The 26623-nt window shown below is 36.6% G+C and overlaps 1 protein-coding gene across 6 annotated transcripts in view; it reads left to right on the top strand.

Moving 5' to 3' along the window:
* The window catches only part of LOC117205792 (poly(rC)-binding protein 3), a 179481-nt gene that overhangs the window by 113425 nt on the left and 39433 nt on the right, over positions 1-26623 (top strand). For 4 of the 6 annotated variants that reach the window (XM_033444530.1, XM_033444534.1, XM_033444529.1 and 1 more), the window contains 3 exons: positions 13685-13741; positions 19051-19434; positions 21428-21832. In XM_033444530.1, coding sequence (XP_033300421.1) covers positions 13685-13741; positions 19051-19434; positions 21428-21832 — 846 coding nt within the window. The remainder of the gene's footprint in view (positions 1-13684; positions 13742-19050; positions 19435-21427; positions 21833-26623) is intronic. The other 2 variants (XM_033444535.1, XM_033444532.1) reach the window with 1 other exon arrangement.

Genomic DNA, 26623 nt, shown 5'->3' on the forward strand with positions numbered 1-26623 from the left:
AGCTTTCTTCATAAAATTGGGCAACGCTCTTACGCCAACATGCTTAATATATCGTGACAAAGAGACCATATGAAAACGTCACGCATCAAACGCATTTATGAATTATCGTGTTGCATTGTTTCTCTTCAACCTAAATTTAAGTTAGATGGCGATATAAATTCCTTGACACGAATCTTGTGCACACGTATATAAAACTTGAAAATATTTCTAGAACACGATACGGTGTTTCATAATAATTAAATTTATTTACTCTTCGATATTGTTTGCTCTAGTTTAATTTTATCGGATACGATCATAAAATTTAAATGACGGTTGAAACAATTTTTATTCCTCTGGAACGTCAGCCGATTAATCCCCTTACTCGACATGGGATTCACGTTCGCGATAAAACCGATCGTCCCACGATCAATCCGGAACCGATCAGGATTTCACGCTAACTTTAATTCAATTCGATGGTCGCGTTTTCATACTATCGGTGTTTATAATTCTCGCAGTACGAACTCGCGATAAAAGTGCCTTTATTTCCATATCGAAGCAATTGGATAACAAAAACATTCGAACGAACTACCCATTCGTGGTTAATTTAATAAATTTTCTAACAGAAAGAAGAAAATCTATCGCGTGTATAATCTGCAAATAAATCGCATCATAAAACTAGTTCTTCATTCCGTTATTTTTATTTTCTAAATTCAGTACGACTAAGAAAAAGTAAACTAACCACTTTGATACTCATCAAATTTTTCTCAGATAATCGTCACGAAGACGCTCGTTTTCTTTTAGCCAGATAACGCGCTAAACTTCATGTAGATTTCGTTTCTAAATCTTCTCGAATATTGCTATCTTGTCATAATCTTTCGCCGCCGATTCAAACACGCGGTAATTTCTTCTTTTTTCTTCTTTCTTAATTTTAATATATAATAACAACGTACTTGCGATATTATCATTACATTCGTTCAAACGTGCATTATTATTTTGCTATTGAAAAAATTCGTCTTTTAAAGAGGTTGAGCACGATGAAATAGAAAGTGGAAAATGGTGACACGTCCCGGAGGATCTTTTTTGGGGGATGATAATGTCGTGGCCTGACGTGTTGCGAAATGGTTGGTTTGCGAGGCTCGCGAGCAAGTAAACGGATACGCGGGCTCTTTCGCGCGAAATAAATACGTCTGGCCGCGTTTTTGGCCAGAGAAGCATTATGTCTGCGGGCAGAATGTGCACAGCGAACTCGTAGGACAGGCTGGACAGTGGCCAGGGACGTCGGCCAATCGCATGGTCCAATGCGAATTATCATGATTCCATTATCCTTTCAATGGTACACAGACATCTCACGCAACTATTCATCCTCTTCGTCTTCGTCTTCGTCTTCTTCTTCTGCTTCATTCGCTTCTAATTCGACCCTTCCAATTATCTCGCTGATTCTTCAAGGATTAATAATTAATTATATAACGAGTTGAGCGTGTTTCTAAAAGAATTCGAAATCATCTGGAATGAAAAGTCAGTATATAAGAAGCATGTTTTATTTAAAAAGAGAATCCGAAAGAATTGTTGCATAAATAACTGGAATAATATTGTGGATAGTATCGCGTTCAATTTCGTAAATTTAATACCTAGAAGGCTAGCTATAATTGTACATTTAAAAGAAAAGTTCATGAAATTTTAATTTTTTATATGTATTTAAATCTTCATATTCGTATCAATTTTTAATTTTCAAGTTATTTCAAATGGTCGCATATTCTATAGCAACTTAACAACTCTGGACTTGGTTAATTCTTATTCGTATCTTTATAGACAACGGTATTAATATCGTTCTACTTATTTCGAATATTTTTCTCCAAACATCTCGGAGAATATGTTCATGTAAAATTCCAGTACTGAGAACCATCAGAAATTTGAATGGAAATCGTTGAATTATTATCTTTATTTGCATATTTAATTACTGCTATTATCGGAAGAATTTCCACGAATAGATTAATAACATCCTTAGACTAGAACGAGAGATCAGAAGATTCAGAGAAGCTCTTCAATAATGTGATACTTCTTGAAAGTAGAACATCGCGAAAACGATTCGAGATTGGCATAAAAATTTGATGAACCAGCGCAAGTTTCAAACGTTAATTCTCGCGTCAAAGTTAATTCGACGGTGGATATTTAAAAAGCTACGTCGAATTCCGAGATTCTGAGACAGCTAGAAGTTAAAGTTGAAAGTTTTCTGTCGTAAACTCGATGGAAGACAACGTCTTTAACGATCGTTTTTACGTTAGTAATATTATTACAGCGCTCTAAACTGCTTTTATTGCTATTTACCCTAGTTATCGATACATATTGCGTCAAAAATGTGAAACTTCTAAAAGGTCTGCAAATTATAATAAATTATTATTATTATTATTATTAGAGTAAATTATTAAGTAAATAATTTGCAGGCCTTTTTTTAAGTATGATAAATGTTAGAGTAAATTATTACCTAAATACTTATATATATATAATTATATTTATATATTATATTTATAATTATTTACTCTAATTAGACTCTTCGAAGATACTAAATATATTGGGATTTTCTTCCTACGACGAATATATTTGAAGAATGATATTTATATTCGCGACGATATCGTGACAATTCTTGTGTGCAGTATCTTATCAAGACAATATCGAGTGCTTGATGCGTTTTGAACTTTGTAATACAGAAGAATGAAACGAGCTTTGACTGATAGTGATTGCTCGTAAAACATACATTTTATTTTTTCTAAAGAGATAACTCCTGCTTTTCGTTATGAAGTTTCTACGTGTTGCGAAAATGTTTAACAATTTTTAGACGCTAGAAACCTCGAACATTAACATATTCTCTGTTTCTCAGCTTCGACTATATCCTTTCTGCTTATCACTATAATCACCTAGTTTTATCGTTGAAACATTTCTTCATTTTTATCATCTTCGATCAGATAATCCAAAGAATTAATAAAATTATTATCGTTGCACTTTTGTTTTATTTTTATCGCCTTCGCGAAGAAAATTCAACGATCTGCAATATTTGGACGTTGACAAATAATCTAAAGATTCTATGAAAATTTTGTCACTGACCCGTTTTTATTACTATCACCTTTGTGAGAAAATTCAACGATCCCTAATATTTCTAAAAAAATCACAAATAATTTAATAAATATATAAACTGATAATTAACATAATGCTACCGCTGTAACTGTTCATCATCCGTGTTAACGCTAGTCTTTCGTGGCCAAAGGGTTAACGTGTAGACTTACTAGTTGAAAACTCGAGAAAAGTTTCGACGTGTATACATACGCAAGACTAAGAAGAAAAAAGAGGGAACACGAAAGAAAACGAGCAGAGGCAAGATAAGACACGGGTTGGATTTACGCCAGATATTTATGTCGATGCCACGCGATGGTAGTCGCGTCGGAGGAACGGCCGTGACATTGCGATGGTACCAGGACAAATTGTCGAAGGTTCGGTCGTCTGATCGAATACGTATCGAATATGTATCAAATTCTTGTTGTTTGATAACGAAGAAGATTCTTTAGGCACAACGTTGATAACGCGATAGTGATTTGATAAAACGCTGTGACTTTGGACTATTTGGAAAAATCATAGAAAAAAGGAAACAAGCATTAAGATAAAATGACGCGAAAAGATATGGAACTACAAACTCGAAGACATTTAATAATAGAAATAGTTGAAAACTTCGAGAGGTGGAGAATTGTTGCAGTTTACGAGATTCGAATTCGAGAAAAATTCAAGAGCTGAATGTTGAGAAATTTTGTACTTACAGATGATAAAATGAAATTGTTACAATTCAAAGACTATAAGCAAAATATAGTTGTCAAAATCTAATTTGGAAAAAGATGAATCGATACTGCAATATTTAATCGTACGTATTTATATTTGAAAATAATCAAATACGTAAGAGACGATAGTAACTGAGAGCAAACAATTGTAAAAACTGTTTAATTAATTTAAAATTGGTTATTTTCGATATGGAAAATTAATCATAAAGCAAAAATTTCAATCGACGATGGGGAAACAATTTTGATCTTACCAAATTGCTAGAAAAATAGTAACCTTAATTGATTCTCGTGGCAGGAAGGAAATTATTGGAAAAGAGGGATCCTAGGGAGAATCTTTCTAAAGATTTCAGCCAAATGGAAGGCAATTCGGTTTCCAAACGTCGCGTTGAAAATGGTATTAGTCAGCCAGAGAAATGCACATATCGATAGAACATGGGTAATTTTTAAACGAACCATTCGTACTTCTCGTTCGAACTCAGATAAAAAAAAAATCGTGATAGCAACCCTTGAACAAACTATCGATCTGTAACTTAAAAGTTAATTAAATCGCGCTTAAATAGATTTGCCCAATTGCGGCAAAAGAGAGGAACAACAGTGGTGAAAGTATAGACGCTGTTTTAAATTGCTTCTGTAGGTAAAACGCGATAGGCCAAGCATTTCATTAAATATTTGATAAAATCTTGAAATTAGATTTTTATTATTCCACGCTTTCGTTATCGCTTGAAACATAGAGATATTTCATTTCATACAAATTTAATATTCTTTTACATAGAATGCAGAGAATGCTTTTGTTTCAGTTTCCAGTTACAGAGAATTACGATCAAAATCGAAGGTAAAAATAATTGAAAGTAAAGGTTAAATAATTACAGAGGAATCACGATCAAGATTGAAAATAGGTGAAACAGGATCGCAAATCTTCAGCCAAAGTAATAATACGCTTAAATTGTTCCTATTATTAAACAGAATATCCATTGACTTATGCAATCAGCATCGCGAGTGGACAACTATGAATAAGAATTTTGAAATAAGAATTCATCCTACAATCAAGTTGCCATTACCATTATCAAACACAATCACAATTAGCTTGTGCGATCATAATTACAAGTGAAGAGCTATGAGAATCAATTTTAAGTCATAGCCATCCTATAGTTCAATCGTTGCTATTATTACCAAAGACTATTATTATTAGCAATCGTCCTTTAAAAAGCTACCATTCTAAAAAGAAAAAAAAAAGGAAAACCACCTCTGTTCTATCACTAGAAATAGCGTCTCTCTCTCTGTCATAATTACTATCTACCTAATGTTTTCTAATACTAAAGATCGACAAAACTCGCTATATTCCAATCCCAAATACATGCAGCAAACTAATCCAGCATTCTTGCACATCCTGCAGCGAAAGATTCTGGAAGTTGGCCAGCAACTGTCCAATCGTTGTGTCGGTATGTCGTGCACGTTCGTTTGTCTAATAATTCCAAGACGAAGTAATTTTTTCCGCACGAGTATGAAACACGATGTGGCTCATCCCAGATGCTCGATCATTCTGTTCCTCTTCCAGAACCCTTAGAAACTGGAACCCTTTCGTAAAGGATCTGGCGAGAATCATGCGACCGATTGGAACAGCGTACGGTAGTGACCTCTCTAATTGGCCGTGCGCCAGCCTCGTCTCGTCGATGTCTTCTTGTTCCAGCTATATTTGCTTCTAAGGAGATTCGTCGACGATGACGCGTTGTCCAGCTCCCTGGTAGCGACTGAGGGGAGGGTTGGCGATGATTTACGAAGCTTGGCGCCTTCTCGGATCCCTCCTTCATTTTTCTTTTGTTTTTCCGTGTGTTCCTTCCTACGCAGCGGACGTCGACTATTTCGCGAGACGCAATGGAGAAGCGGATAGGCCGACGTGGAACAAAGGAATCGTCGACGTTAGGCTCTTTTTGCACGTAGACGTTCTTTGCGAGTTTGTTAATTCTTCCGGAAATTAAAGGGACTGTAGGTTTTAAAGCTACTGCTGGAACGACTGTCGTGTTTTTATGGTGCTTTTGATAGAACTGAGATCTATTATTAGCAGCGTAGAATATTCGAGAAGTTATGCTTGAGACTTTTTTTACGAATATATTGGATTGAATTTGGAAAATTTATAGTGGAAGTCCTTCCAGAGAATTGGCATTTAATTGTTTGAAATGTAAAATTTTCCTTTGATGCGGACGCAAGAGTTTTGAGAAACTGTGTTCGCTTCTTTTACAAATTACGAAAAAGCTGTTACAAATCTTTGGCGAATTCTTTTCATAAAGTAAAATATCGAAGCAGAATCGTTAGAAACAATACCCATAAATAATTGAAAACGCGACATAGGATGGATAATATCTAATATTCTGATGGAAAATTTAAATAGTCTGAAATCTATTCTCGCTAAGATGACCACGATGTCATCAGCGCTGTCATAAACTATACTTGTGACATTCCGCAAACAGTCGTAAAATCTAGATCTCATGCATCGCCACGTGATTTAGTTGCAACGCGTGTAGGAAGCTTCACGCTCGTGGAAATGAGCTATAAAGGGACCAGAGTCCTTTGAGTGCTTTAGGATGGTTCCAGAAATGGTACAAAGAAGCTGATGCAAAGTGGGCAATTAAGTGTACACGCTGCGTTTCAGACTGGTCTAATAACGCCGCTAATGGTGGTTTTTCGAGCAGTTTAGCGTGTTTGGCTGACTCGTCGATTTTGTTCCGAGTCGGACAAGGAATGCGGTTGGGAATGTTAGCGAGACTTTTTTCCATACAATTTCGTTTGCTTCCTTTGGTGGAATGAAAGTAGAACCGAAACTGAAAGTAAGCAGTTTCTAAGACGAAAATACACGGTGCAATCCCATTTATTACGATGATCTTGCTCTTTCTTATCGTTACTCTTCATTATTCGAATAAAAGATCCTACGTATCTTGATGTTTCTTGATAAAAAAATCGATAATGAATTCAGTCTAATTTGCTGCTCAGATAGTCAGAAGATCTTATAACTTTTATAAAGAAAAGATTTAAAAGGCATATTTTGTGAAACGTTTAGTTTCACAGTGAACGAGTATTTTTTAACTTATTTCCCAACTTCGTAATAATTTTAACATGTCGATTGGACAAAAGTTAGCAGGAAAAAGAGCCTGATACCTCAAACGTGTAACGTGTCTGACTATGGATGATCTGTTTCTACCAATGGCCTCCATACGCCGTACACTTTGCACAAATAATACAATTTTCTATTCATATGTTATTGGAATATAATTATAATTTGTATAATTTATAATTGAAATATAAAGTAGCAAAATATGAACAAACATATGAATTTTCCAGAAGTCATACACACTGATCTTCTCCATAAATGGAAACACAGAGAAAAACAACGATCGAAATAAAGTTTCTAATGAAAAGTTTCTAATGAAATTTAAGAAAAATCTTCGTGTAGGTTTATACGTTATTTCTCTTGTATGAGTCCAGTTATACTCTTCGCTATATTTTTTTTTTTTTTTTTATTTAATATTTCACATTCACAATTTGTCCAATTTGGACATTTGGTAGAATTTTTTTAGCTGTTTGATTATCATGTAGGTGGCTACCCCCAATGGGGTACCATCTTCGTGTTTGTTAGGATATATCCTTTATGAGATCTCTGCGCTATATGCTTGAGGACATCGGAAATAAGTTAGCCGAGCTCGTTTTAAACGCTATTTACAAGTCAAATTTCTACGTAAAAGTAATTTGAAAGAAGAAATCTAGTCTCTGGTCTTGAGAGAAGAATGATTAAATGATTAAAACGGTCGGTTCACGTGAAACTAACCTTTGCACTTTGCAAAAGCATCTCCTGCAACATAATTAACAAAGGTCACTTTACCTTCGCAAACTGACAATTAGGTTGCCATTGATTCGCTGGAACGTCGCGCGTTAATTTTCCGTTTTCAGAAAGATAATTCGTCGGTTTGTCCGCGCGGGATTTAGCGTAATTAGTTTCGCGGCGAGGCCGCGTTAAAACCTTTTAATTAACTGCAACATCGAGACCGACGCAATTACGTTGGAAAAACTGTCGCTCTTTGAAAAATGTCACGTTTACCGGCCCATCACCTGTTCCTGACTCCTTAACGATTTATTTATACAAGCGGAATTAACTCGATTAAATTGCGAAATCGAAAAGTCCTGCCTGTTTCCGCGCGGATCGCGACAAAATTGACGTGGCAGAAAATTAATATTTAAAAATGAAAATTCAACAAATCCTCGATGACCGTCTTAAATATTCAGAGGCTGACAAGTTCATCAATTTTCCGCTTACGATTCTAGGCCACGGTTGGCGGCTCTGAAAACTCAGAGCTCGCAAAGCTCCCAAAAGCTCGTAATCCCGAAAAACTCGAGACTGCAGCGGTTTCTCGGATATAAATTTAGGCAATAGGTGGTTGCCTTAAAAACTCGCGACTCGAAAGTGGCAAAAATAAATTTCGGACCAAAGACATGGGATGATCCTGGAAGTCTGAAGCGTCCACCAATTTCACGCTTGCAGTTCTAGGCCATAGTTGACTACTCGGATCACTCGCAACTGTCACAGTGGCAAAAATAAATTCTTCAAAGGCTCAGAAATCCACCAATTTCACGCGTGCAATTCTAGGCAAACTCACCGAGTCCCGAAAATAAATTGAACAACTACAACGTTTCTTCGAAGACTGGAAAATCCAGCAATTTCACGCTTCCAAACTCTAGGTGTTTCGACTATTACCCTAAAAACCCAAAGCTGTCGGAATATCCGAAAAGGAATCGAACAACCAAAAACCGTGCTTCTCTCGAGAGACTCGACTGCCTTTTACCGATTTCACGTTTATCGTCCATCGAGCGAGCTTCGAACAAACTCGACCAGCAAACGTCGAAAGCTTCTCGACAAATTAAATTCGAAACGGTTGGATCAAGCCCGGTTTCCTTCGCCTCCATTCCGTTTCCCCGAAAATAGACGAGAAAATGGCTAGAATATCCGCGGAACGCGTGCACGCGATTCAAAGAGACGATGTCGCGTCGCAAGAGAGCATAGGATCCGCTTTCTTCGATGGGCTGTCGCCCGAGAAATCAAGAATTTAGCACGATACGCGCAGCGTTCGTGGCATCGTCTCCTGTGGAACGAGACGCCTGGCATCTCGGCCGTTCTTCCTTCCCTCTGTGCTCTCTAGCCGTCATCTAAGTTTAGAGGTAGCGCACACTGGCGCATACCTGCTTCACCCAGAAGCCTAAGCGGTGACATTATCGTGGGGTCAGAGCGTGTCAACGAAGACACGAGATCTGGCTGGACATCGACCACGAACGCGCAACTAATTATAGGTTCCGAGTGGCCGACTGTTTGCGTACGTATGTACGTGTGTTTGTCGCGTGCTAGAGCGCAAATCGCTCGAGACTGAGTTGAACGTGAGAGGCAGCGCGACTGTAACTTTGTACATATGTACGTTGGAATAGTTGAGGAGAATGTTCTCGAGAATTGGACGATCCGTACGATGAAATTAGGTTGATTATCGGTCAGACCTTTGAATACTCGATTAGACGATTTTCAGCGATTTTTGTATCAGGTTGTCCGAAATGTTTCTTTCGTTTTACAAGGAAATAATAGAAAATGTTTTTTCTTTTATATTAGTTTATTGAATTATGCACGAATATAATAATAGAAATAGAACGAAATGGATCAGACCTAATTCAATAGAATAATATAAAACGGAAATTGTCGTTCATCTATTATCACGTCATCATTATGAAACGAAAGAAACTTCTCGGACAACCTAATACTTTGATATGAGAGTACGTGTATTATTGGAAAATCATGGAATGCCTTTTTCTTTTATCTCTTTAGTTTACGTAAGTTGGGGTGGCTTTTAGCATTAGGAAACTTCATTCGAGGTAACTGGAAAATCTTTCTAACGAAATTAGAATGAAATGCTTAGAATTCTAGGAAATCTTTGGTGTTTGAGTATAGTATATTATGGTGTATTATACTGTTGGAAAGGGATAGAATGTTCTTTTGGTTTACGTAAGTTGTGGAAGGTTTAGGATTAGGAGATTTTATTCGAACAAGCTGGAAGATTCCTGTAATGAAATCACTGGTTAGAATCGTGTAAAGAAACTTTATATTTTGATGAGATTCTAGGAGATTTTTCGTCTTTGAGTATTATCGAAGAGTTTCTTGATCGTTTTCTTGATTTACATGTGTTGTGCAAGTTTTGTTTTAAGATTCGAAGTTGAAGATCTTCGTAACGTAGTAGGGAAAAATACTATGGAAAAATGACTGAATTTTTGAACGTTGTAGATAAACTTGTAGAACAAAATCATAGTTTTATGGTAGTGAAACTGCATGGATTTATCAAATTTGATGGAATTTGATGAATATCGTATATTCGTACGAATTTTTATGAAAAAAGATTTTTTTTCCATTTCTTTTATCCTCTGTTTAAACTGTAATTGATCGATTTTTACGATAAAATTGTAGTTCAACTATCGAATGGAATAGAACAAAATTGTTGACTTTTATAAAACTTTCAATAATCTGATGCTTTATAACAATTGTAAAATCGTAAAGAAAATGCCTAGAAATTTTATCCTTAGACAAAACGTTCATTGAAATAAACGACATCAAATATATTTCTCCTTTCTGTACAAAAATGTTTAACTTTTTATTTCCCATATGAAAAAAAATTCCAAATTAGAACGTCAATAAAAAAAAAGAACGAGTAACTTAAATATCGTAGTTGGTAAAATTGTCGCAATAAAAGTTATTCGCTGTGACATTATACTGACAGCCACGTGAAAGAGTCTCGAGCATCGTAAATTCAGTTCACATCGTCCGTAACATACCGTGTACGCTTTCTCGTACGTTAGGCTTCGCTCCTTTGCCACGTAACTACGTTTTTGCATCTGCTTCCATTTAAGTTATTCTGTCGAAAGACTTCAAAAGAAAAAAGAAAAAAAGAAAGAAAGAAATGAAGAGGCATGTTGGAATAACAAGTATATTGACTAACGCCTTGCACTGTATAATAATTCACTTGTCTGGCAACCTAGTTGAATCTAATTATCTTGACGTTTCAACACGCTGTGTACATTGTACTCGCTCTTTACACGATTCTATAAATCCACGTGAACCATAATAGCTTCCAGCGATCGAACACTTTTATCGCAGTTCCATATACTAACATTTAACGTTGTTATTGGCTGCATTTATAAATCTGCTATTTCTTACATTTGCACGACACCTTTAAATTCAATCGAATTTTATTGTCTTATCTAACATTTCCAGATCGAAGGAGACCAAAGCACATTTCGATTTGCCCTCGTTCCAACTTACAATTTTCAGACATTGTAATTAGACTCGTAACACTTCGTGTAATACGACTTTTCCTTGAAAGTAAGAACGAGGAACTTGAAATATTTTCATGTATCTCGCAAGATGAAAAAATGTGAGATGAAACGGTTCGCTTAAAGAGTAGCATAAATTCTATTAGTTACTGTAAAGTGACTTTAAAAAAGGTACACGCTGTCCATCAAATTTTAGAGGAGAACTTTACTGTACTATAAAAAATAGAATCTAAGTATATCTTAAAGCTGAAAGTGCAGCGTATTACGCTAACAAATTTAATAAAGTTAAGTGTCTGTATAAGATATCAACTTAGGAAAATCTAGGTTCTATCAACTCGCGTAAAAATAGCTTTATATACATATATACGTACATAATTTCTATCAAACCCGATAAGAAAATCATGTTCCGCTATGGAAAGTTAAATTAATTCTAAAAAAAAATTAAATTAAAAATTCCGAAAAAATTAAATTAAATCTAATGAATCCTACACTGGAAAATCCAGTATTAAGTGAATAATAAATGAAATAAGCTAGAAATCATAGAATTTCAATGGGGAAGAATGATAATTTCATAAATCACGAATGAGCTGAAATAACGAAAATTTCATAATACACCGACGATTATTCAACGCCGCTGGCAAAAATCGTCTGACCGTGCGAAACGACATTGGGACGTGTGGCGAGGATCACTTGCGATTGAACGCGCGCCGAATTAATTATTATATAGATGCATGCCGCATGTATTAATCGAGTAATTGGGCGCTGGCGAGTGATTACAAGTGTCAGGAGCACGCGTATCGCGTGGAAACGAAGCCGAGATATCGCTCGCACGCTCAATAACATCCGCGTTCGAGTGATCGTTTTCGTCAGACAAGAGACGAAATTTCAATGGTACGTTGTTGCATCGTTGCTTTATTTTCGGTGTAACGTCCATGAAGGAAACTTACCGCTGCGACTGCAGGATGGAACGATACCGCTATCCTTGAGATTCTTTTTTCTTCTGATAAAGATAAACGTGATTTTTATGCGAGCTGTTTATCGTCAGAATTTTATTTCATTAACGCTGCTCGTTTGTATGACCACGAAGAAGAGCCTAACTGCATATTACGACGATGTGATATCTTGGTAAAACGAGGAATCAAATTGATGGGACAACTGCGAAAACTTTCTGCAGTTTCGTTTCTTCGTTATCGTTCAATGTTTCGCTATTAAAACTTGTAATTTCTAGGAAATATGGAAACGATCGAAACCTATGATTTCAATTAGAATTTTCATTTAATTGTCGCTTTATTTATTTATTTTAAAGAGAACTTCGCGGCCTTAAATGCACAGCGCAATCCGCTTATTATGGTCACTTTGGAACTTGCAGTTTTCGATAAGAATAATCAGCTGATAACAATTACACAGACGATAAAAAAACGTTCAATATTGAACTGGGTTTATCGCGATCGATTATGACATTTGTAAAATTTATATTTATCACAAACACTTGATACAACGTCACGCTTATTTCGAACGACTGTTCTTTAAAACAACGTGGAATTTATTTGAGAAACTTATCGAGCATTGTCTGTCGTCTGTTTGCGTTTATTAGCTTCTGAATATATTACATGCTTCATGCTCATAATGCTTCTCGAAGTTTCTTGCTCTGTGTGTAATATGCAACAGATAAAACACATGGTTCGGTTAAAGGTAAATTTCGAAGAAAAGCTGCATTCGATGCGAATTTTCCAAGAACTACTGTCGTTTGTCCTCGAGTCTAGTTATGAAAATCGATGTCAGTAGCGGAAGTTTGATTATAACACGGCGATTCGATTATGAATAGAGAACTTGATTATGAGAAATTATTTTTTAGCCAATTTTAAACGAAGAGATTTCGCCACCGACTGATTATGGTAACGATAATCGATCGATAACATTATCCATTATAGTAACCGGACCCGCTGAATTCAGATTTAATCTACAAACATTGAATAGTCTCTTTCGCCTCTTTCGTACTAGATCAGCCGAGAAATTCGTATCAAAGTTCAGAAGTTTGAAGATATTCAAATATATGCGTCGTCGTCCTTAACAGCTTTTTCTATTTCTATAATAGCTTCGTAGAAAAATCGATTTCTCAAGAACCTGTTTATCAAATACGAGGGAAAAAGAAAGACGTCTGCCGTACAAATAAACTCGCGTACATTCGTAATATCCGGTTTTAAACAGTTCCGCTGTAAAAGTGTACGGAATTTAGTAGCGAATCGATAGGTAAGAAATATCAACGTATTTGCAGAATCTATCTTTGACGTTGAACATGAAAGGCTCGTGTAATCTCAAAAAAAAAAAAAAATCACACAGGATAAAACGACGAGTTGGTGGCTAGAGACTGGCTGCTATTTACGAGCAATTCCTGGAAACACAGTAACTCGGGAAACGTAGGGATCGAGTACGCACTTGGAACTTTATGGTTCGAACGCGTCGCGTTTAACCGTCGTAAAGCTCGCAGTTTGCGTTGGAATCGATTCTAACGGTGTTTTGCATTCTGTTTGTTACAGGAGGTTGGAAGCATCATTGGGAAGAAAGGAGAGATCGTCAAGAGGTTCCGCGAAGAGGTAATTAATCTATCGCATTTTATGTCTTCCTGTAGCTTAGTGAAATTTTTATCATTCTCCGAGCGATTTATTAATTTCCTTAATTATCACTTTTTCTGTTTAATTTGTCATCACCTGGATCAAAAAATTGCTATCGCGATGAATTTCTGACTCCGAGGAAAACTGCGTTATATAATCTACTTTAATAATTAGTAACAAAATAATTTTTGTTCGGACCATACGTAAGAAAAGAAAGTTGAAAGTGATCCTGAGAAATTATTTGAAAAGAAATTTAGTAATAATGCATTGCCATTAACTTAGTTGTAATAAGAGAATTCGATATATTCGTTAAAGATGATACAGTGACAATGGCAAATATTCTAAAAAGCATAACTTTTTTAAAAAGAATTTGTAAAAAAAATCTTTTTACTTCAAATAGGTCCATAGTCCAAACGAGTGATTATTCCTCATTTATACATTTCTATTTACATTTCAATAGTCTTGCATTTATAATACGAACATTACCGTCAACTTGTAAATGGTACTTCGTTCGTAACCAATAGGTAAACTTTCATTTAACACACGTTGCATTTAAATTGGAGACACGCTGGCCAACATTTCGAGAAGTAGGATATGTATGTATATATTTGCTGGGCAAATTTTTATGAAATAAACAAAGTTTTCGCGTAAACCGGTGGACAAACAACTTATGATTCACGTTAATATTTACGATCCGAACGTTTTGGACGCTATTCAAGAACTATTCAATTTCTGCTTGCGCTTTGATTAATACGCTAACGCGTTGATTATCGAGCGTATAAATGTTGTTTCGCGACACATATTAATGGTACATTATTACATTTTTACCGTAATCCTTCTCGCGTTTCATACTATTATCGTACGTTATAAATTTTCGTAATTTACAATGAAACGCCAGAAAAATTATAAATAAATCTATTTTCGCGATAAAAATAGTACAAGTTGCAAAATGTTTCGCCTAACGCTTACAGCGCGACACAAAGAGTCTGCGTGTTTCTATGCATTTATGCAAAATTTAAAGATACCGAAAAAGCACGGTATGTGCACAATACACAGAAGTATACGATATACCTAGCGTATAATGTATGAAGAATAACTGGTTATAATCTTTTAACGAATAAAACGAATTCCTAACTTGTATCACTTTAATCGTGTCCATGAAAATTTGCATAGAAATAAGTGTTCAACTACTTTTATGAGTCAGCGTGTCTTCAACAACCACTGAACGTAAATTATCTGCATGACTAAAAATTGACAGCGTTCGTCGTCCGACGATTAATGTCCTTTTTGTATAACATCGTCGTAGTCGATAACATTCGAATAATTTTCTTTTGTCCAACCAAACACTTAATCACTATGTATACACTGACTGTAATCTTACACCAAGGGAAAGTGCAACGTGACGGTAATTATCTGTTAGGAACGTTGCTCACTTTCTGTTTCCAAGTTCGAATTCGCGTGCAATGCAGGTTTTAGTGATCCAGGCTAAAAGTCATCCTTGTTACTCCAGTTTTGATATATGTATCCAAAAACTGCAGGCTGGGCAAGTTGGGGTCAGTTGCAATTAGTTTATGTCGTGAATTCGACGTGGCGATTTGTTAGCCGTGGCAACAAGAAACTATAGCCAAAGTTACGTTTCGTTACTGTGTTTATAGGCTGCCATTTCCTTTATTCGATTTCAATAATACGCCTCAACGATTTCCCTTTTTCAAGAGGAGTTTTCTCCCTGGAAGCTTGTAATTTGATTCGCCAGCGATCACGTTTTAATCTATTTTTGCGATATAACTTTTACTCCGTAAAAATATCCGTATACGCTTGCGGTTTATTTTGATGAAATTTTTCCATTCGTGCAAAGTCAGACACACACGGCGAACTTTTTAGATGACAAAAATTTGAAACGAAAGGAGACTGAAAATAAATTGCTTCGTTTCTGTAGATTAATTAGAGATAAATTAGAATAGGAGGAGTAAATATTCTATTGAAAAATATTTAAAAATCTGGAAAATAAAATAATAAAAAAAGAAAATGACAATTAGAAAAGGAATCAAATGGTACAGAAAACTTGACATTCAATTCTTTCTGGGAATTTCTGTTGTAAACGCTTTGACGGTTTACAAAATTGCAACAAGAAAAAATATAGATATTAGAATATTTAGACAATTATTAGTTGCGAAATTATTAAGGTTGTCTGAAAATACAAAAAATCCTTGTCTTCGACGGAGTCAGCATAATATCGTGGTTCGGAAAAATGATTCCGGAAGAAGCATTAGACGCGCATGCAAACTATGTTATGCAAATAAAAAACGTCGAATGGGTCGAAACAAAGGCACGAAAGAATTTGAAGAAAACAACAACTTATTGTCCAAATTGCCCTGACCAACCTCAGCTATGTATAGAATACTTCAAAGTTTTACATTCTAAATAATTTTTTTAATAAACCATTTTCGTATTTTTATTTTATTACAATTCAACTATTATTACAATTATTTATTAATTAACAATTTATTATTGTGGAATATCTTTTCAAATCTGAAAAATAAAAAAACATTTAAAAATATTTAAAAAAATAAAAAAAAATATATTTTATTTAAAATTGTGTGATACGCGTGCACGTTTTAAAGGAAACAACAATCAAATTTTACGATCTTCTTTTTCCTCCAGTATCTTTCAGTATTCTTGACTTTTATAAAATATAACAGTAACATGATTGTCACGGTCTGTTATTTTAAATATCCATGCAAATTATTATACCAACAAACAAATTGTAATATCAGAACTTCTGGTAAGTGTTTTACGCTACGGTAATCGTGTATTATAATAACCTGATTCTACGATATATGTATGCATTAGGTGCGATACACGAAGTTTAACGGAGCATGGCACGCCTGGCGAATGAACGCGTTAAGTATAGATCGTTCTCACACTTTATTGATACCGTAACTCGCTTATGGATCATAAAATTTCTAAAAATTCGATAAAGCTGTTCGATTGTACGTTGTCACCACCGTTGAGAAAGGATCTGCAACATTACCTATCTCGTTAAAGGTACAATAAATATTATACGGGTAGAAGACCATTGTAATTTGTTCAAGATTGCAGTAAATTAATTAATCATCGTGCGAACAGTGTATCTTAACACGGTGGTATTTTTGTATTCGTAAGAATTTAATTTTTAGAATTTCACTCGAGGTACGTTTCTCCCTTTCTCTCTGTTTCGTCGAATTCTCGCGAAGAATTTATTTGATGGAATTTAGAAGATGTTTGTTACTTTTTTCATTGTATATTTTACTCGTATACTGCTTGAGAAGAAACATCGATGTCGAAATTATACGCGTTCCCGTGCAGATCCCTAGGTAATGATTCTATTTTTTCCGGTTTACGAGCAGCGTATAATCGATGCACGTCTAATTCGCTAACCAACACGTCGAATTGATCAGATGGTACGACAACGTTAGGGTGGTGTAACAAAGAGATTTAAAATAGCTTCCAACGACCTACATTCACAGGTTGTTGTATTCGCTTAAAGAGACTATGGTGGACGGTAAATAAAAAGAAAATTGTACGTTCCATTTAACGAAGTTTAGAAGGGAAATATGAAAAAAACAGAACCCCTATGAATCTAGAAAAGCATCGTTAATACTCAATTTTTCCTAACAAGGTATCGTTGTCGCGTTCTTCTCCAAATGATATAAAATTCATCTCTCACTATCTTACAGCCGCAGTACGATTTATTATTCAGCTGTGCGAGTTACGGAGGCTGAAAAACTGATGTTTTCCGATCATCATTGTAAAAGATCGATATGTTTTTTGAATCTTATATGCAAGTAAAATATAAAGCGTGAAGTTATCGTACGACTTCTCTATCTTCCTCTTGCGTGTGCATAATTCAGCAAACAAAAAAGCAAATTTTTTTTAAACAATTTGAAGAAAGAAAATTATTTAAAATTATGCTGAAGCGCGACACTAACAGTCGTTCTAGTTATTTATTACATCTCCCAGTCGCTTTGAGCGATAAGATATATTTCTCGCCCACGTGCGTAAAGTACAGAAACGGTGGAAACACGTAGGTTTGAAAACTTTTGAAATAATTCGTTTCCGCCTGTAAAGAAGGAAATTACGGGCAATTAAAATAATTTACAGTTATACACTGGAAGAAAATTATTTCGAATACACATATATTATTTCCTGCGCTTCGTAGACAAACGAGAAACAATTTCGTGTTTAAACGCGAACAATAGGATTTAATCGGGCCTCCTGCTCCACGTTTTAGAAAAGCTCCGTGTGTTTCATTCAGCTTCTTCGCAGGTAGCGTAATACGGTTTCGAACAATGACACGGCATTCAATAGTTTAATTCAACGCCCATTGTCCGCTATTTAATCGCTTGAACGTCCAGGAACGGCAGAGAATCGTTCTATATCAGTCGCTGAAAAATACGACAAGCCCCGGCTACCGTCATCGTCGCGATTGCTGGTTATCGTGCAGGATAATGACGTTGCGAACGACACGCCACTGTGAAATTATAAATAATGTATGTGCAGCTGGAAAAAGCAAACAGCGTAAACTGTCGAAGCCAACGTTTCAAACGTTTATTTGACTTTATAATTCGAACGAGACGTATAAAAGAGATTGATGCGAGGTATTAAATGATAGAATGAATAGTTCTGATAATGCGAATGTAGATGATATATAAACTGAAAGTTATGCGAAGCGTATAGTATAATGTAGGATGAATAACGTAAAGTAGATACATGAATAATATTTAAGATAATTCAATGATTGTTTCAAACGAACAATTGAGAAGAAGCTTTAACGAAGAATTAAATGAAAGAGAATAGACTTCTCACAGAACGTAAACGACTTATCGAAAGATGTACAAGCGCATATATTCTACACATCCAACCCATTAAAAAGATGTTCAATAACATTTTTCGATAAAATTGCTTCATACGGTACGTCGATGAAATTTAATTTAATTTTCCAATAAAACCTGTACGACCACGAATCAGATATATTTCGTGTGTCTTTTTACCAAGATTCCATAAAATGTATTTATGTTCCATTCGTGAATGAAACGATTTGTACGAAATGACGTGAGAATAATTATACGTAATTACGTTTATCGAACATATACATAGCACCGCTATGTACGCTACGCTAAAATGAAGAAGCTGAAACTCTAAACCGCTTTAAAATAAGGAAAATTCAAACCGTTATAACTATCCTTTGATAAAAAGAACTGTTTTCCTTTAATTAGAGAGAAAAAGAACTAATCGAACTTGCTGTTTCACAGTCCGGCGCGAAGATCAACATCTCCGACGGTTCATGCCCGGAGCGAATAGTGACAGTGACCGGACCGACGAACTCAATCTTCAAAGCGTTCACGCTGATCTGCAAAAAATTCGAGGAATGGTGTTCCCAGTTCCACGACATCCAGGGAAGCGGCGGTGTACCCAGGCCACCCATCACTCTCAGGTTGATCGTCCCAGCATCGCAGTGCGGCTCTCTGATCGGCAAAGGTGGCTCTAAGATCAAGGAGATCCGCGAGGTGACCGGTGCCTCGATCCAGGTCGCTTCTGACATGCTGCCTAATTCGACAGAACGCGCAGTCACCATATCCGGTACCAGCGAGGCCATTACACAGTGCATATATCACATCTGTTGTGTTATGCTAGAGGTACGTACTTAGGTATTCTAGAGACCAAGGCCTGCCATATTACTTATCTCTAGGCTGCGAATGTTTATGCTAATTTAAAGTTTAATGGATGCAATAAAGATCTGTTTTATCATTAGGTCGTTACGCGTGAAATATTGCTTCCTGGAGGTTCGAGTTTGGCCAATATCATCTATTCTTGTCATACCATCGATCGAGCCTCTCAGAAGTTAAATTAATCTGCTGCACTTTTTACGTCGCCTCCTCGAGGTTCGAATACCAGATCAATGTCACTTATCGAATTTTCCCATTTCCATTAATCGTAGTAGCTCGATCTTTCGTTAAGCTGATGAGTTTCACGATAATCAGATAAGTGATTGATATTTCAGGAAAGAAATTTACAGACATTGTAAAATTCTGAACTTCTAAGAATATCGTGGAAGTTGAGAATTGCTCGTTTCGATCATTCCGCTGCTTCTGCTACTAAGTTTCTCCTGAATGCTTAAACATTCGCAGTCAATCTACCACTTGAAACCATCAAGCAGGGTGACGTCTCTACTCGTAGTTCTCTATACACAGTTGCGCTATAATAATGCAGAATCTGCGAGAGGCTAGAACAGCCTCTGTACTGTGCAGAGATGAGAAAATGGCTCGGCTAAGAAACACGAATCCGATTGATTATCTCTCACATGAAACACAATGCGATCATAAAAGTGAACGTGTGTTTTAATTCTATGAGGTGCCATAAAGTATGTGGCAGATATTTGTCATATCGATACCACATATTTCATGACACACTCCGTACAGCGGTGTGCGATAATGAATGTAGTAGAAAGCAATACGTATTTCCCTTGGCCTTGTGCCCTCGATTTACAAGATTCATGTATCCAGTTACTGTACAAGGACGATTTTGCTAAACGATTTATGAGTCCAAAGAAAAGGGAAAGATAAAAATCAACGATGATATTATTCGAGCGATAAATTGTAAATTTCCACGAAGGAAGAACGTTAAAGTGTTGATGCCACTAGCTAGCCATCTTCTCGTGTCTATATACTGTAGCCTCCGCTTAAGGTTCGCTCCTGTATCCCGGAGTTTAATGTTCGCGAAGTCATTTGCCACGAATTCCTGGAGCTAGTTCCACGGAACGGTCGGTTAGATCGGCGATTTTCAACCAGTGAGAGAACCCGCGAGATTGAAGCGTGTAATATCTACCCGTTTAGTCCTAGTCATCCACTTCCTTTTCTCTTAGATCGTTAAGTAAAGAAACGACAACAACCAGAACAATAGGCGTTTGGTGTGAATGCTCTCAAACCAAATATAATTTTAGTAATTCGTTTATGCATGCCATAAGATAAGAAAGGTTGAAAGTCGCTGAATTAAGGAGTCCTGGGATAATTCTTCAGGTTTCTAAACATTATTATACGTGTAAAAGTCCGCCAGACAATGTACAGGGTATATCGTAACATGTGGGAGTCTTTTCAGCAGCGGGGACACATAGACAGTGAAGAAGGTTCGTATAAACAAGCGGATATCCATCCTCTGCCTGTCGCGGATTATTCTAACGTAAAAATGGCTATAACTTGCAAACAAAGTCAAATAGGACATGTATTTGTATGGACAGTTTTCGTCGTTTCTGCGTCTGCTGTCCACTCCTGAAATGGGTTCTACATGTTATGAAACACCCTGTACGTCGTCGATAAAACGCATACACAATATCCAAGGATCCGTTTACACATACAGTAACGTTGAGAACTCTGAAGTATCGACAATGTATATTGATCATCTCAGGACTCCGTTAGACAAATAGGTCGTATCTCGCTCGTTCTCAATGCGTTCCGAGAACTTCCTGAGACACCTGGCTGTCCATCCAAAGACTCTGTCTAGCAAACTAGTCCGACGAACTGGTTGATCACGCGAACCCGAACCAGCGATCATTAAGCGGTGGCTACTATAGTACACGAATGAACAACACGATTTGTGTATTCGCACTCGTGCGTGTGTTTCTTTCTGTTTCAGTCCCCTCCCAAAGGCGCCACGATCCCTTATCGCCCCAAACCCCAAGTTGGTGGGCCAGTGATCCTGGCTGGTGGGCAAGCCTACACCATCCAGGGTAATTACGCGGTGCCCGCCCACTCGGACGTAAGTACAGTATTGCCATTGCCCGCGCCCGCTGCCGGGCCCACCCCGCCCTCGCTGAACACCCAAACTTTGACGACTTCGCCCTTCGCGGCCCACCCTTCCTCCTCGGCCTTCGCCGCTTCTCACGGGCATCCGCTCCTATCCACGGCCCACCTTACAACCCCACATCATCCCCTCCACCCGAGCCCCTTACACGCCAGCGTGGCAGGCCTCGCCGACCCCCTGCTGAAGAGTGGACACTTGCAGGCAGCCCTCCCGCCCGCACACCTCGTGGCAGACGCCGTAAGTCTTTTGTTTTTCGTGATCCACCCCCGAGATCCTGATTACCAACAAAAAAAAAACCACCCCAAGAGATACTACCACCAGACCCTTTCGATCAGAAAACCGGTACACACACCGTATCTCGAATCTATTTTGACCTTTTAATACACGTACACACGTATACACCAACGTACACGTTGTACGGAGCAACGCGAGCGGACCTCTGTTATTTATATATATGTATATATGTATATGTATATGAATTATACGTATATATAAATATATATACATACATATAAATATATTTATATATTGTTAACCCTTGTTCACCTATACACCCAGTTGTCCCTTATACATTTAATTACTATTTTGCGTCTTTCCGAAGATGCAATTTGAACAATTCCTGGCCAAGATGCACTGTTTCTCTATCTCTGTTTCTATCTACTTCTTTGTCCTGAATTGATTCGGGTTTAATACATGGCTCCGGACGATCACGGTAATTGGTGGAAATGGTGAGAGAGTTGGATGTAAGACGAGAGCTGACGTGTTTTTTTTGGGAGGATGAGAAGGGTGAATAGGGTCGTGAAGGAGATAGTGAATGAGGAGAATAGGGTGACGAGGCTTGAGAAGCGGATTTCGGCTAGGAAAGGTACTACTTCTTCTTTCTTTCCTTTTTGAATCTTTTTTACATTGTTATAAATTCTTTTGCAAATTTGAATATATATATATATGTATGTTACGACATAATTAATTGCAAAGTCTTCAGTATGGATTAATGGAAAGAAGAATGATCAAGTAACACGTTTGTTTCAAGTAATATACAGATATAGGGCAAGTTATGTATACAAAATTAGAATCTACTCTAGGGAACGATAAGTTGAAAAGAAAATTCTCATTTTTGTAATACTGACGCTTTCATAATGAATAGTTCCTTCTCTTTGGTATTTTTCATTTAATACAAGCCAACAAAGAGATCTTCCATTTTAACGTTGAATATTCACTCTATGGTAATATTCAGAATGGTAGCAATTAATTTTCTTGATAATTAATATCGATAAATTTTCATATTTTATTAGACACCAACTTGAAGTCAATATAATTTCGAATTTTATCTTCAAATAGCATATTCGATTTTTGATAGCTTATCGAAACGTCTGTATCTTTGTTACAAAATGCAAAACATCCATTCTCCTAACGAGTATTTAAACTTTGCAACATTTCAAACTAAAAACGTATTCGCAGTGAGCCGAGACTATATTCCTGAGCCATTGAAATTGAATTCTCAGCGAGAATTGAACAACAGCAAAATGTAATGAACTGTTTTAGGTAAAAACACGCGTCAGCTAGGATTCATAGTTCTCGACGTTTCGGGAACGAGAGATCTGGGTAGGACGCAGTTCATTCAACTCGTCGAAGCATTCGATATCCAATTTTCACCAAATGCCGTAGCGTCGCGTAGAATGTTTGCCCACGTGTACCGGAATGCTCCACCGTTGTATAGGCCACCTGGTCCCCATCCTGGAAAAGCCCTTTACAAACTCCAAAGCCCGGTCCACACGTACATGCATCGGCACCTTGAACACACCTTGGCTTTCTGCTCGACGTTCCTTCGTGTAGCTTCGAGTGATTCGTTCACGAAAGCAACATACAAACTTTCCACAAGTGCACGCTTTTCTCTCTCTCTCTCTCTCTCTCTCTCTCTCTCTTTCTCTTTCTATGTATATATCACGCTTCTGGACGGAAAGAAAGAAATAACATAATAAATAACAAGTAAATAAGGAGTAAAAATAAAACAAGGAATGATAAGTAAAAGGACGATGAAGTGATGGCATATTTATAAAATGAAAATTGATATTTAAGAATGAAAAGAGAAAAGACGATGTAATTATGATAGTCAATTTTTAATTCGTTAAATTAAGCCACGATAGTTTGCATCAAGTTGTTTAAGGTCAGGATACTTTATTTTAATTTGTACTCTGTATTCTAGGTGGCGTAATCCATTAATAACGTTTATCGTTGTAAGATACAGAATATAAATTAATATTAGGTAGCTCGAATATATGTGTATTCAAACTGTTGTGGTTATTTATGGCTCGATTATGTGTATCGAATCAATTGCTTCGCTCACTAATTTTAGCCAGGAAGTGGATCGATTTCAAGTAATGGACTTTTGCAATAGACTAGTCCATTTTCTTCTCTTTTTTTTTTTTTGGAGTAATTGCCAACAATTGTGTACTGCATTTCATATTCTTCGTCTTTCTTTTAATGTGATATACATTTACGCCATCGTTTTGTCGTCTCCATTTTACAAACTGTTTCAATGGATTTTGTGACTATACTCGCAAAGTTCATGTGATATATATATATATATATATATATATATATATAGAGCCGGGAAAAATATTATTCTGGAAACAAAAACAAATCAAAAATGAAGAGTACAATTTTTTTCGTTTCAAGCCTCGTTTTTGAAAAAAAAAAAAGAAAAATGAAGTTTGAAATAGAACTCGACATTATTTCACCGGCAAGCATATTGCATACTATCGATCAAGAGATAGTTTGAGCGCACGCACGTCTACTCATGAATTTTCAAGCTCGTTTTTATCTATATAAAAAAAAAAAAAAAACGAAGCCCAACGAAAAATTTTATTCGACATTTTCCACGCTTTTTTACTTCCAGAATCATCATCTGTTTGCTTGCAACATTCCGTACGTTGTACAACTAAAATCCACTGTGTTCTATGTTTCAACTAAGGAATTACGAATACGTGATTAACAATTGAAGAACACGTTGTACGCGTGTATCGCTTTTTCGTCCAGAAACCTTCTACAGAGAGAGATCAGAAACTTCAGAAAATGTCGAGGAAATATCTCATTTAAAAATACCACCTCTTTTAGAAATATCTTCTTCTATTCTTTCTTCTCCTTCTACTCTCTTGGAATAGAAGAAATAAGAGGAACTCGAAGCTCCACTTTACCCCATTGTGTTTCTCCCAATCGCGTGGCTTCACGAGGAATCGTCTCTTAAATATCCACCGATCGATCGATCTCCAACTGTCTTCTTTATCAAATCTTTTCATTTCTCAAAGACCATCTACTTTACTCCTCTAAGTAAAATGCAAGATTTTCTTACAGACGTCTAATTTATTGATAATTAAGAGATCGTTAACTCGTCGAAGTGGCGCGTCGGTTATGTGCTTTGCTTTTTATGTGATCCGCACGTGTCTGTTACGTGTATCGGCCGTTTCTGGATTTTTTCTTGTTCTTCGTTCGTTCGTTCGTTCATTTGTCTCTGTTCCGTCTCTCTGACAATATTCACCAAGATGCTTCTTTACGTACTCTATGTCCCAGCCGTGGTCTCGGTGTGTGTCTCTCTCACACTCTCTTTCTCTCTATATCTCTCTCTATCTCTCTGTCTCTCTCTCTCTCTCTCCTCCTCCTTTTTTTTTCTTGTGCTTGCGATTGATAGTGGGTTGATGTCGCCTTCTGTGAAACTGCTTGCCGTCCTTTACGGTGCACAGAGAATTTATTTTCTCGTTGCATGCCGACACGAGATGATACACGATTGTACGGTACGCGCGATAATCACGATTATTGTCGATCATAGCCGTGCATTAGGCGAGAAACTTCTTTAAAGTCTAAGAACGATATCGAATCTCTCTCTCTCTTTTTCATTTTTATTTATTGAATTGATTATTCTTTTCTGTGGAGTCGAAAGAGAAACATCGAAGAGGAATTTGCAGACCTACAATTAACATTCGATCAATTTTTTAATCGAATTCTCATTAATCTTCTCGGTGGAGTCGAACAGAGGAAGATGTACGAAATTACAACTAACGTTGGATCTATTTCTCGTCGTTTTGTGTGTACGCAGTCGAATAACGATTTTTTTTACACAAAATGAACAATTATTGTTTTCGTATCATTGGATTGACTGTAGTTTCGTGTGCAGTCGAATAGAGAAATATCGAGTCGCGTAAATTCCTTTTGATAATAATCGGTCGCCTTTGAGATTTCACACTTGTGGTAATGTCAGTGGCGTTACCACATTATCAGTTGTACTATGCGACAGGTTGTCGGAAATGAGTCGTGTCGACCGTGTTTAATCATCGAAATTTCCTGCTACGTGAAGACTTTCTTGAAACTGAATCTCTTTTGATAGAATATCTTCAAAGGAAATCGATTGATTTCTTAAAAGACACGTGTACCGCGACTGGTTTAAGAAATGGCTTGAACTACGATATTTCAATAATTTAATGAATATTTATCCGCAAGGATAGTAATTTAAATTTTAAAACAGAATCTAGTCCTCTTTTGGTATTGTCAGTTTACAATTCTGAAGAAATTTGTCATAAAAGTCACGCCACGAATTTTGTCGCTCTTCATATTTTGTTACTGTGACTGTTTAAAACTTACTGATTTCAAAAAATGAGAAGTGAAAAATACCTGCAAATTGAAACGTTGGGCAACTTTTTCAATAGACGTTTCCCAAATCCAGCGGAAAATTACACCATCTAATTTAAAAGAAAAAAGAAGATATTTTGTTGGTCGTTTGATGATTGATTTAAAAAAGTGATATCCGTATAAAATATTTTAGAATAGAGACAATCGACGCTATTAAATAATTTAATATCGCCAGTATCTATTTCTATCTGAACATGAACGGCATACCTGAAGCACCGTTAGCTTGCATGAGACGCGAATCGATAACGATAAGAATAAATCCGCGTTTCAATCTTTAGCAAATAAAACGACAACCTGTCCTCAGCTGTCATAAATTTTGCCCACGAGACAAGGTGTGGTCTCAAACTG

This window comes from Bombus bifarius, unplaced genomic scaffold (assembly GCF_011952205.1).
Source record: "Bombus bifarius isolate JDL3187 unplaced genomic scaffold, Bbif_JDL3187 scf7180000007992, whole genome shotgun sequence".
In the NCBI taxonomy this organism is placed as follows: Eukaryota; Metazoa; Arthropoda; class Insecta; order Hymenoptera; family Apidae; genus Bombus; species Bombus bifarius.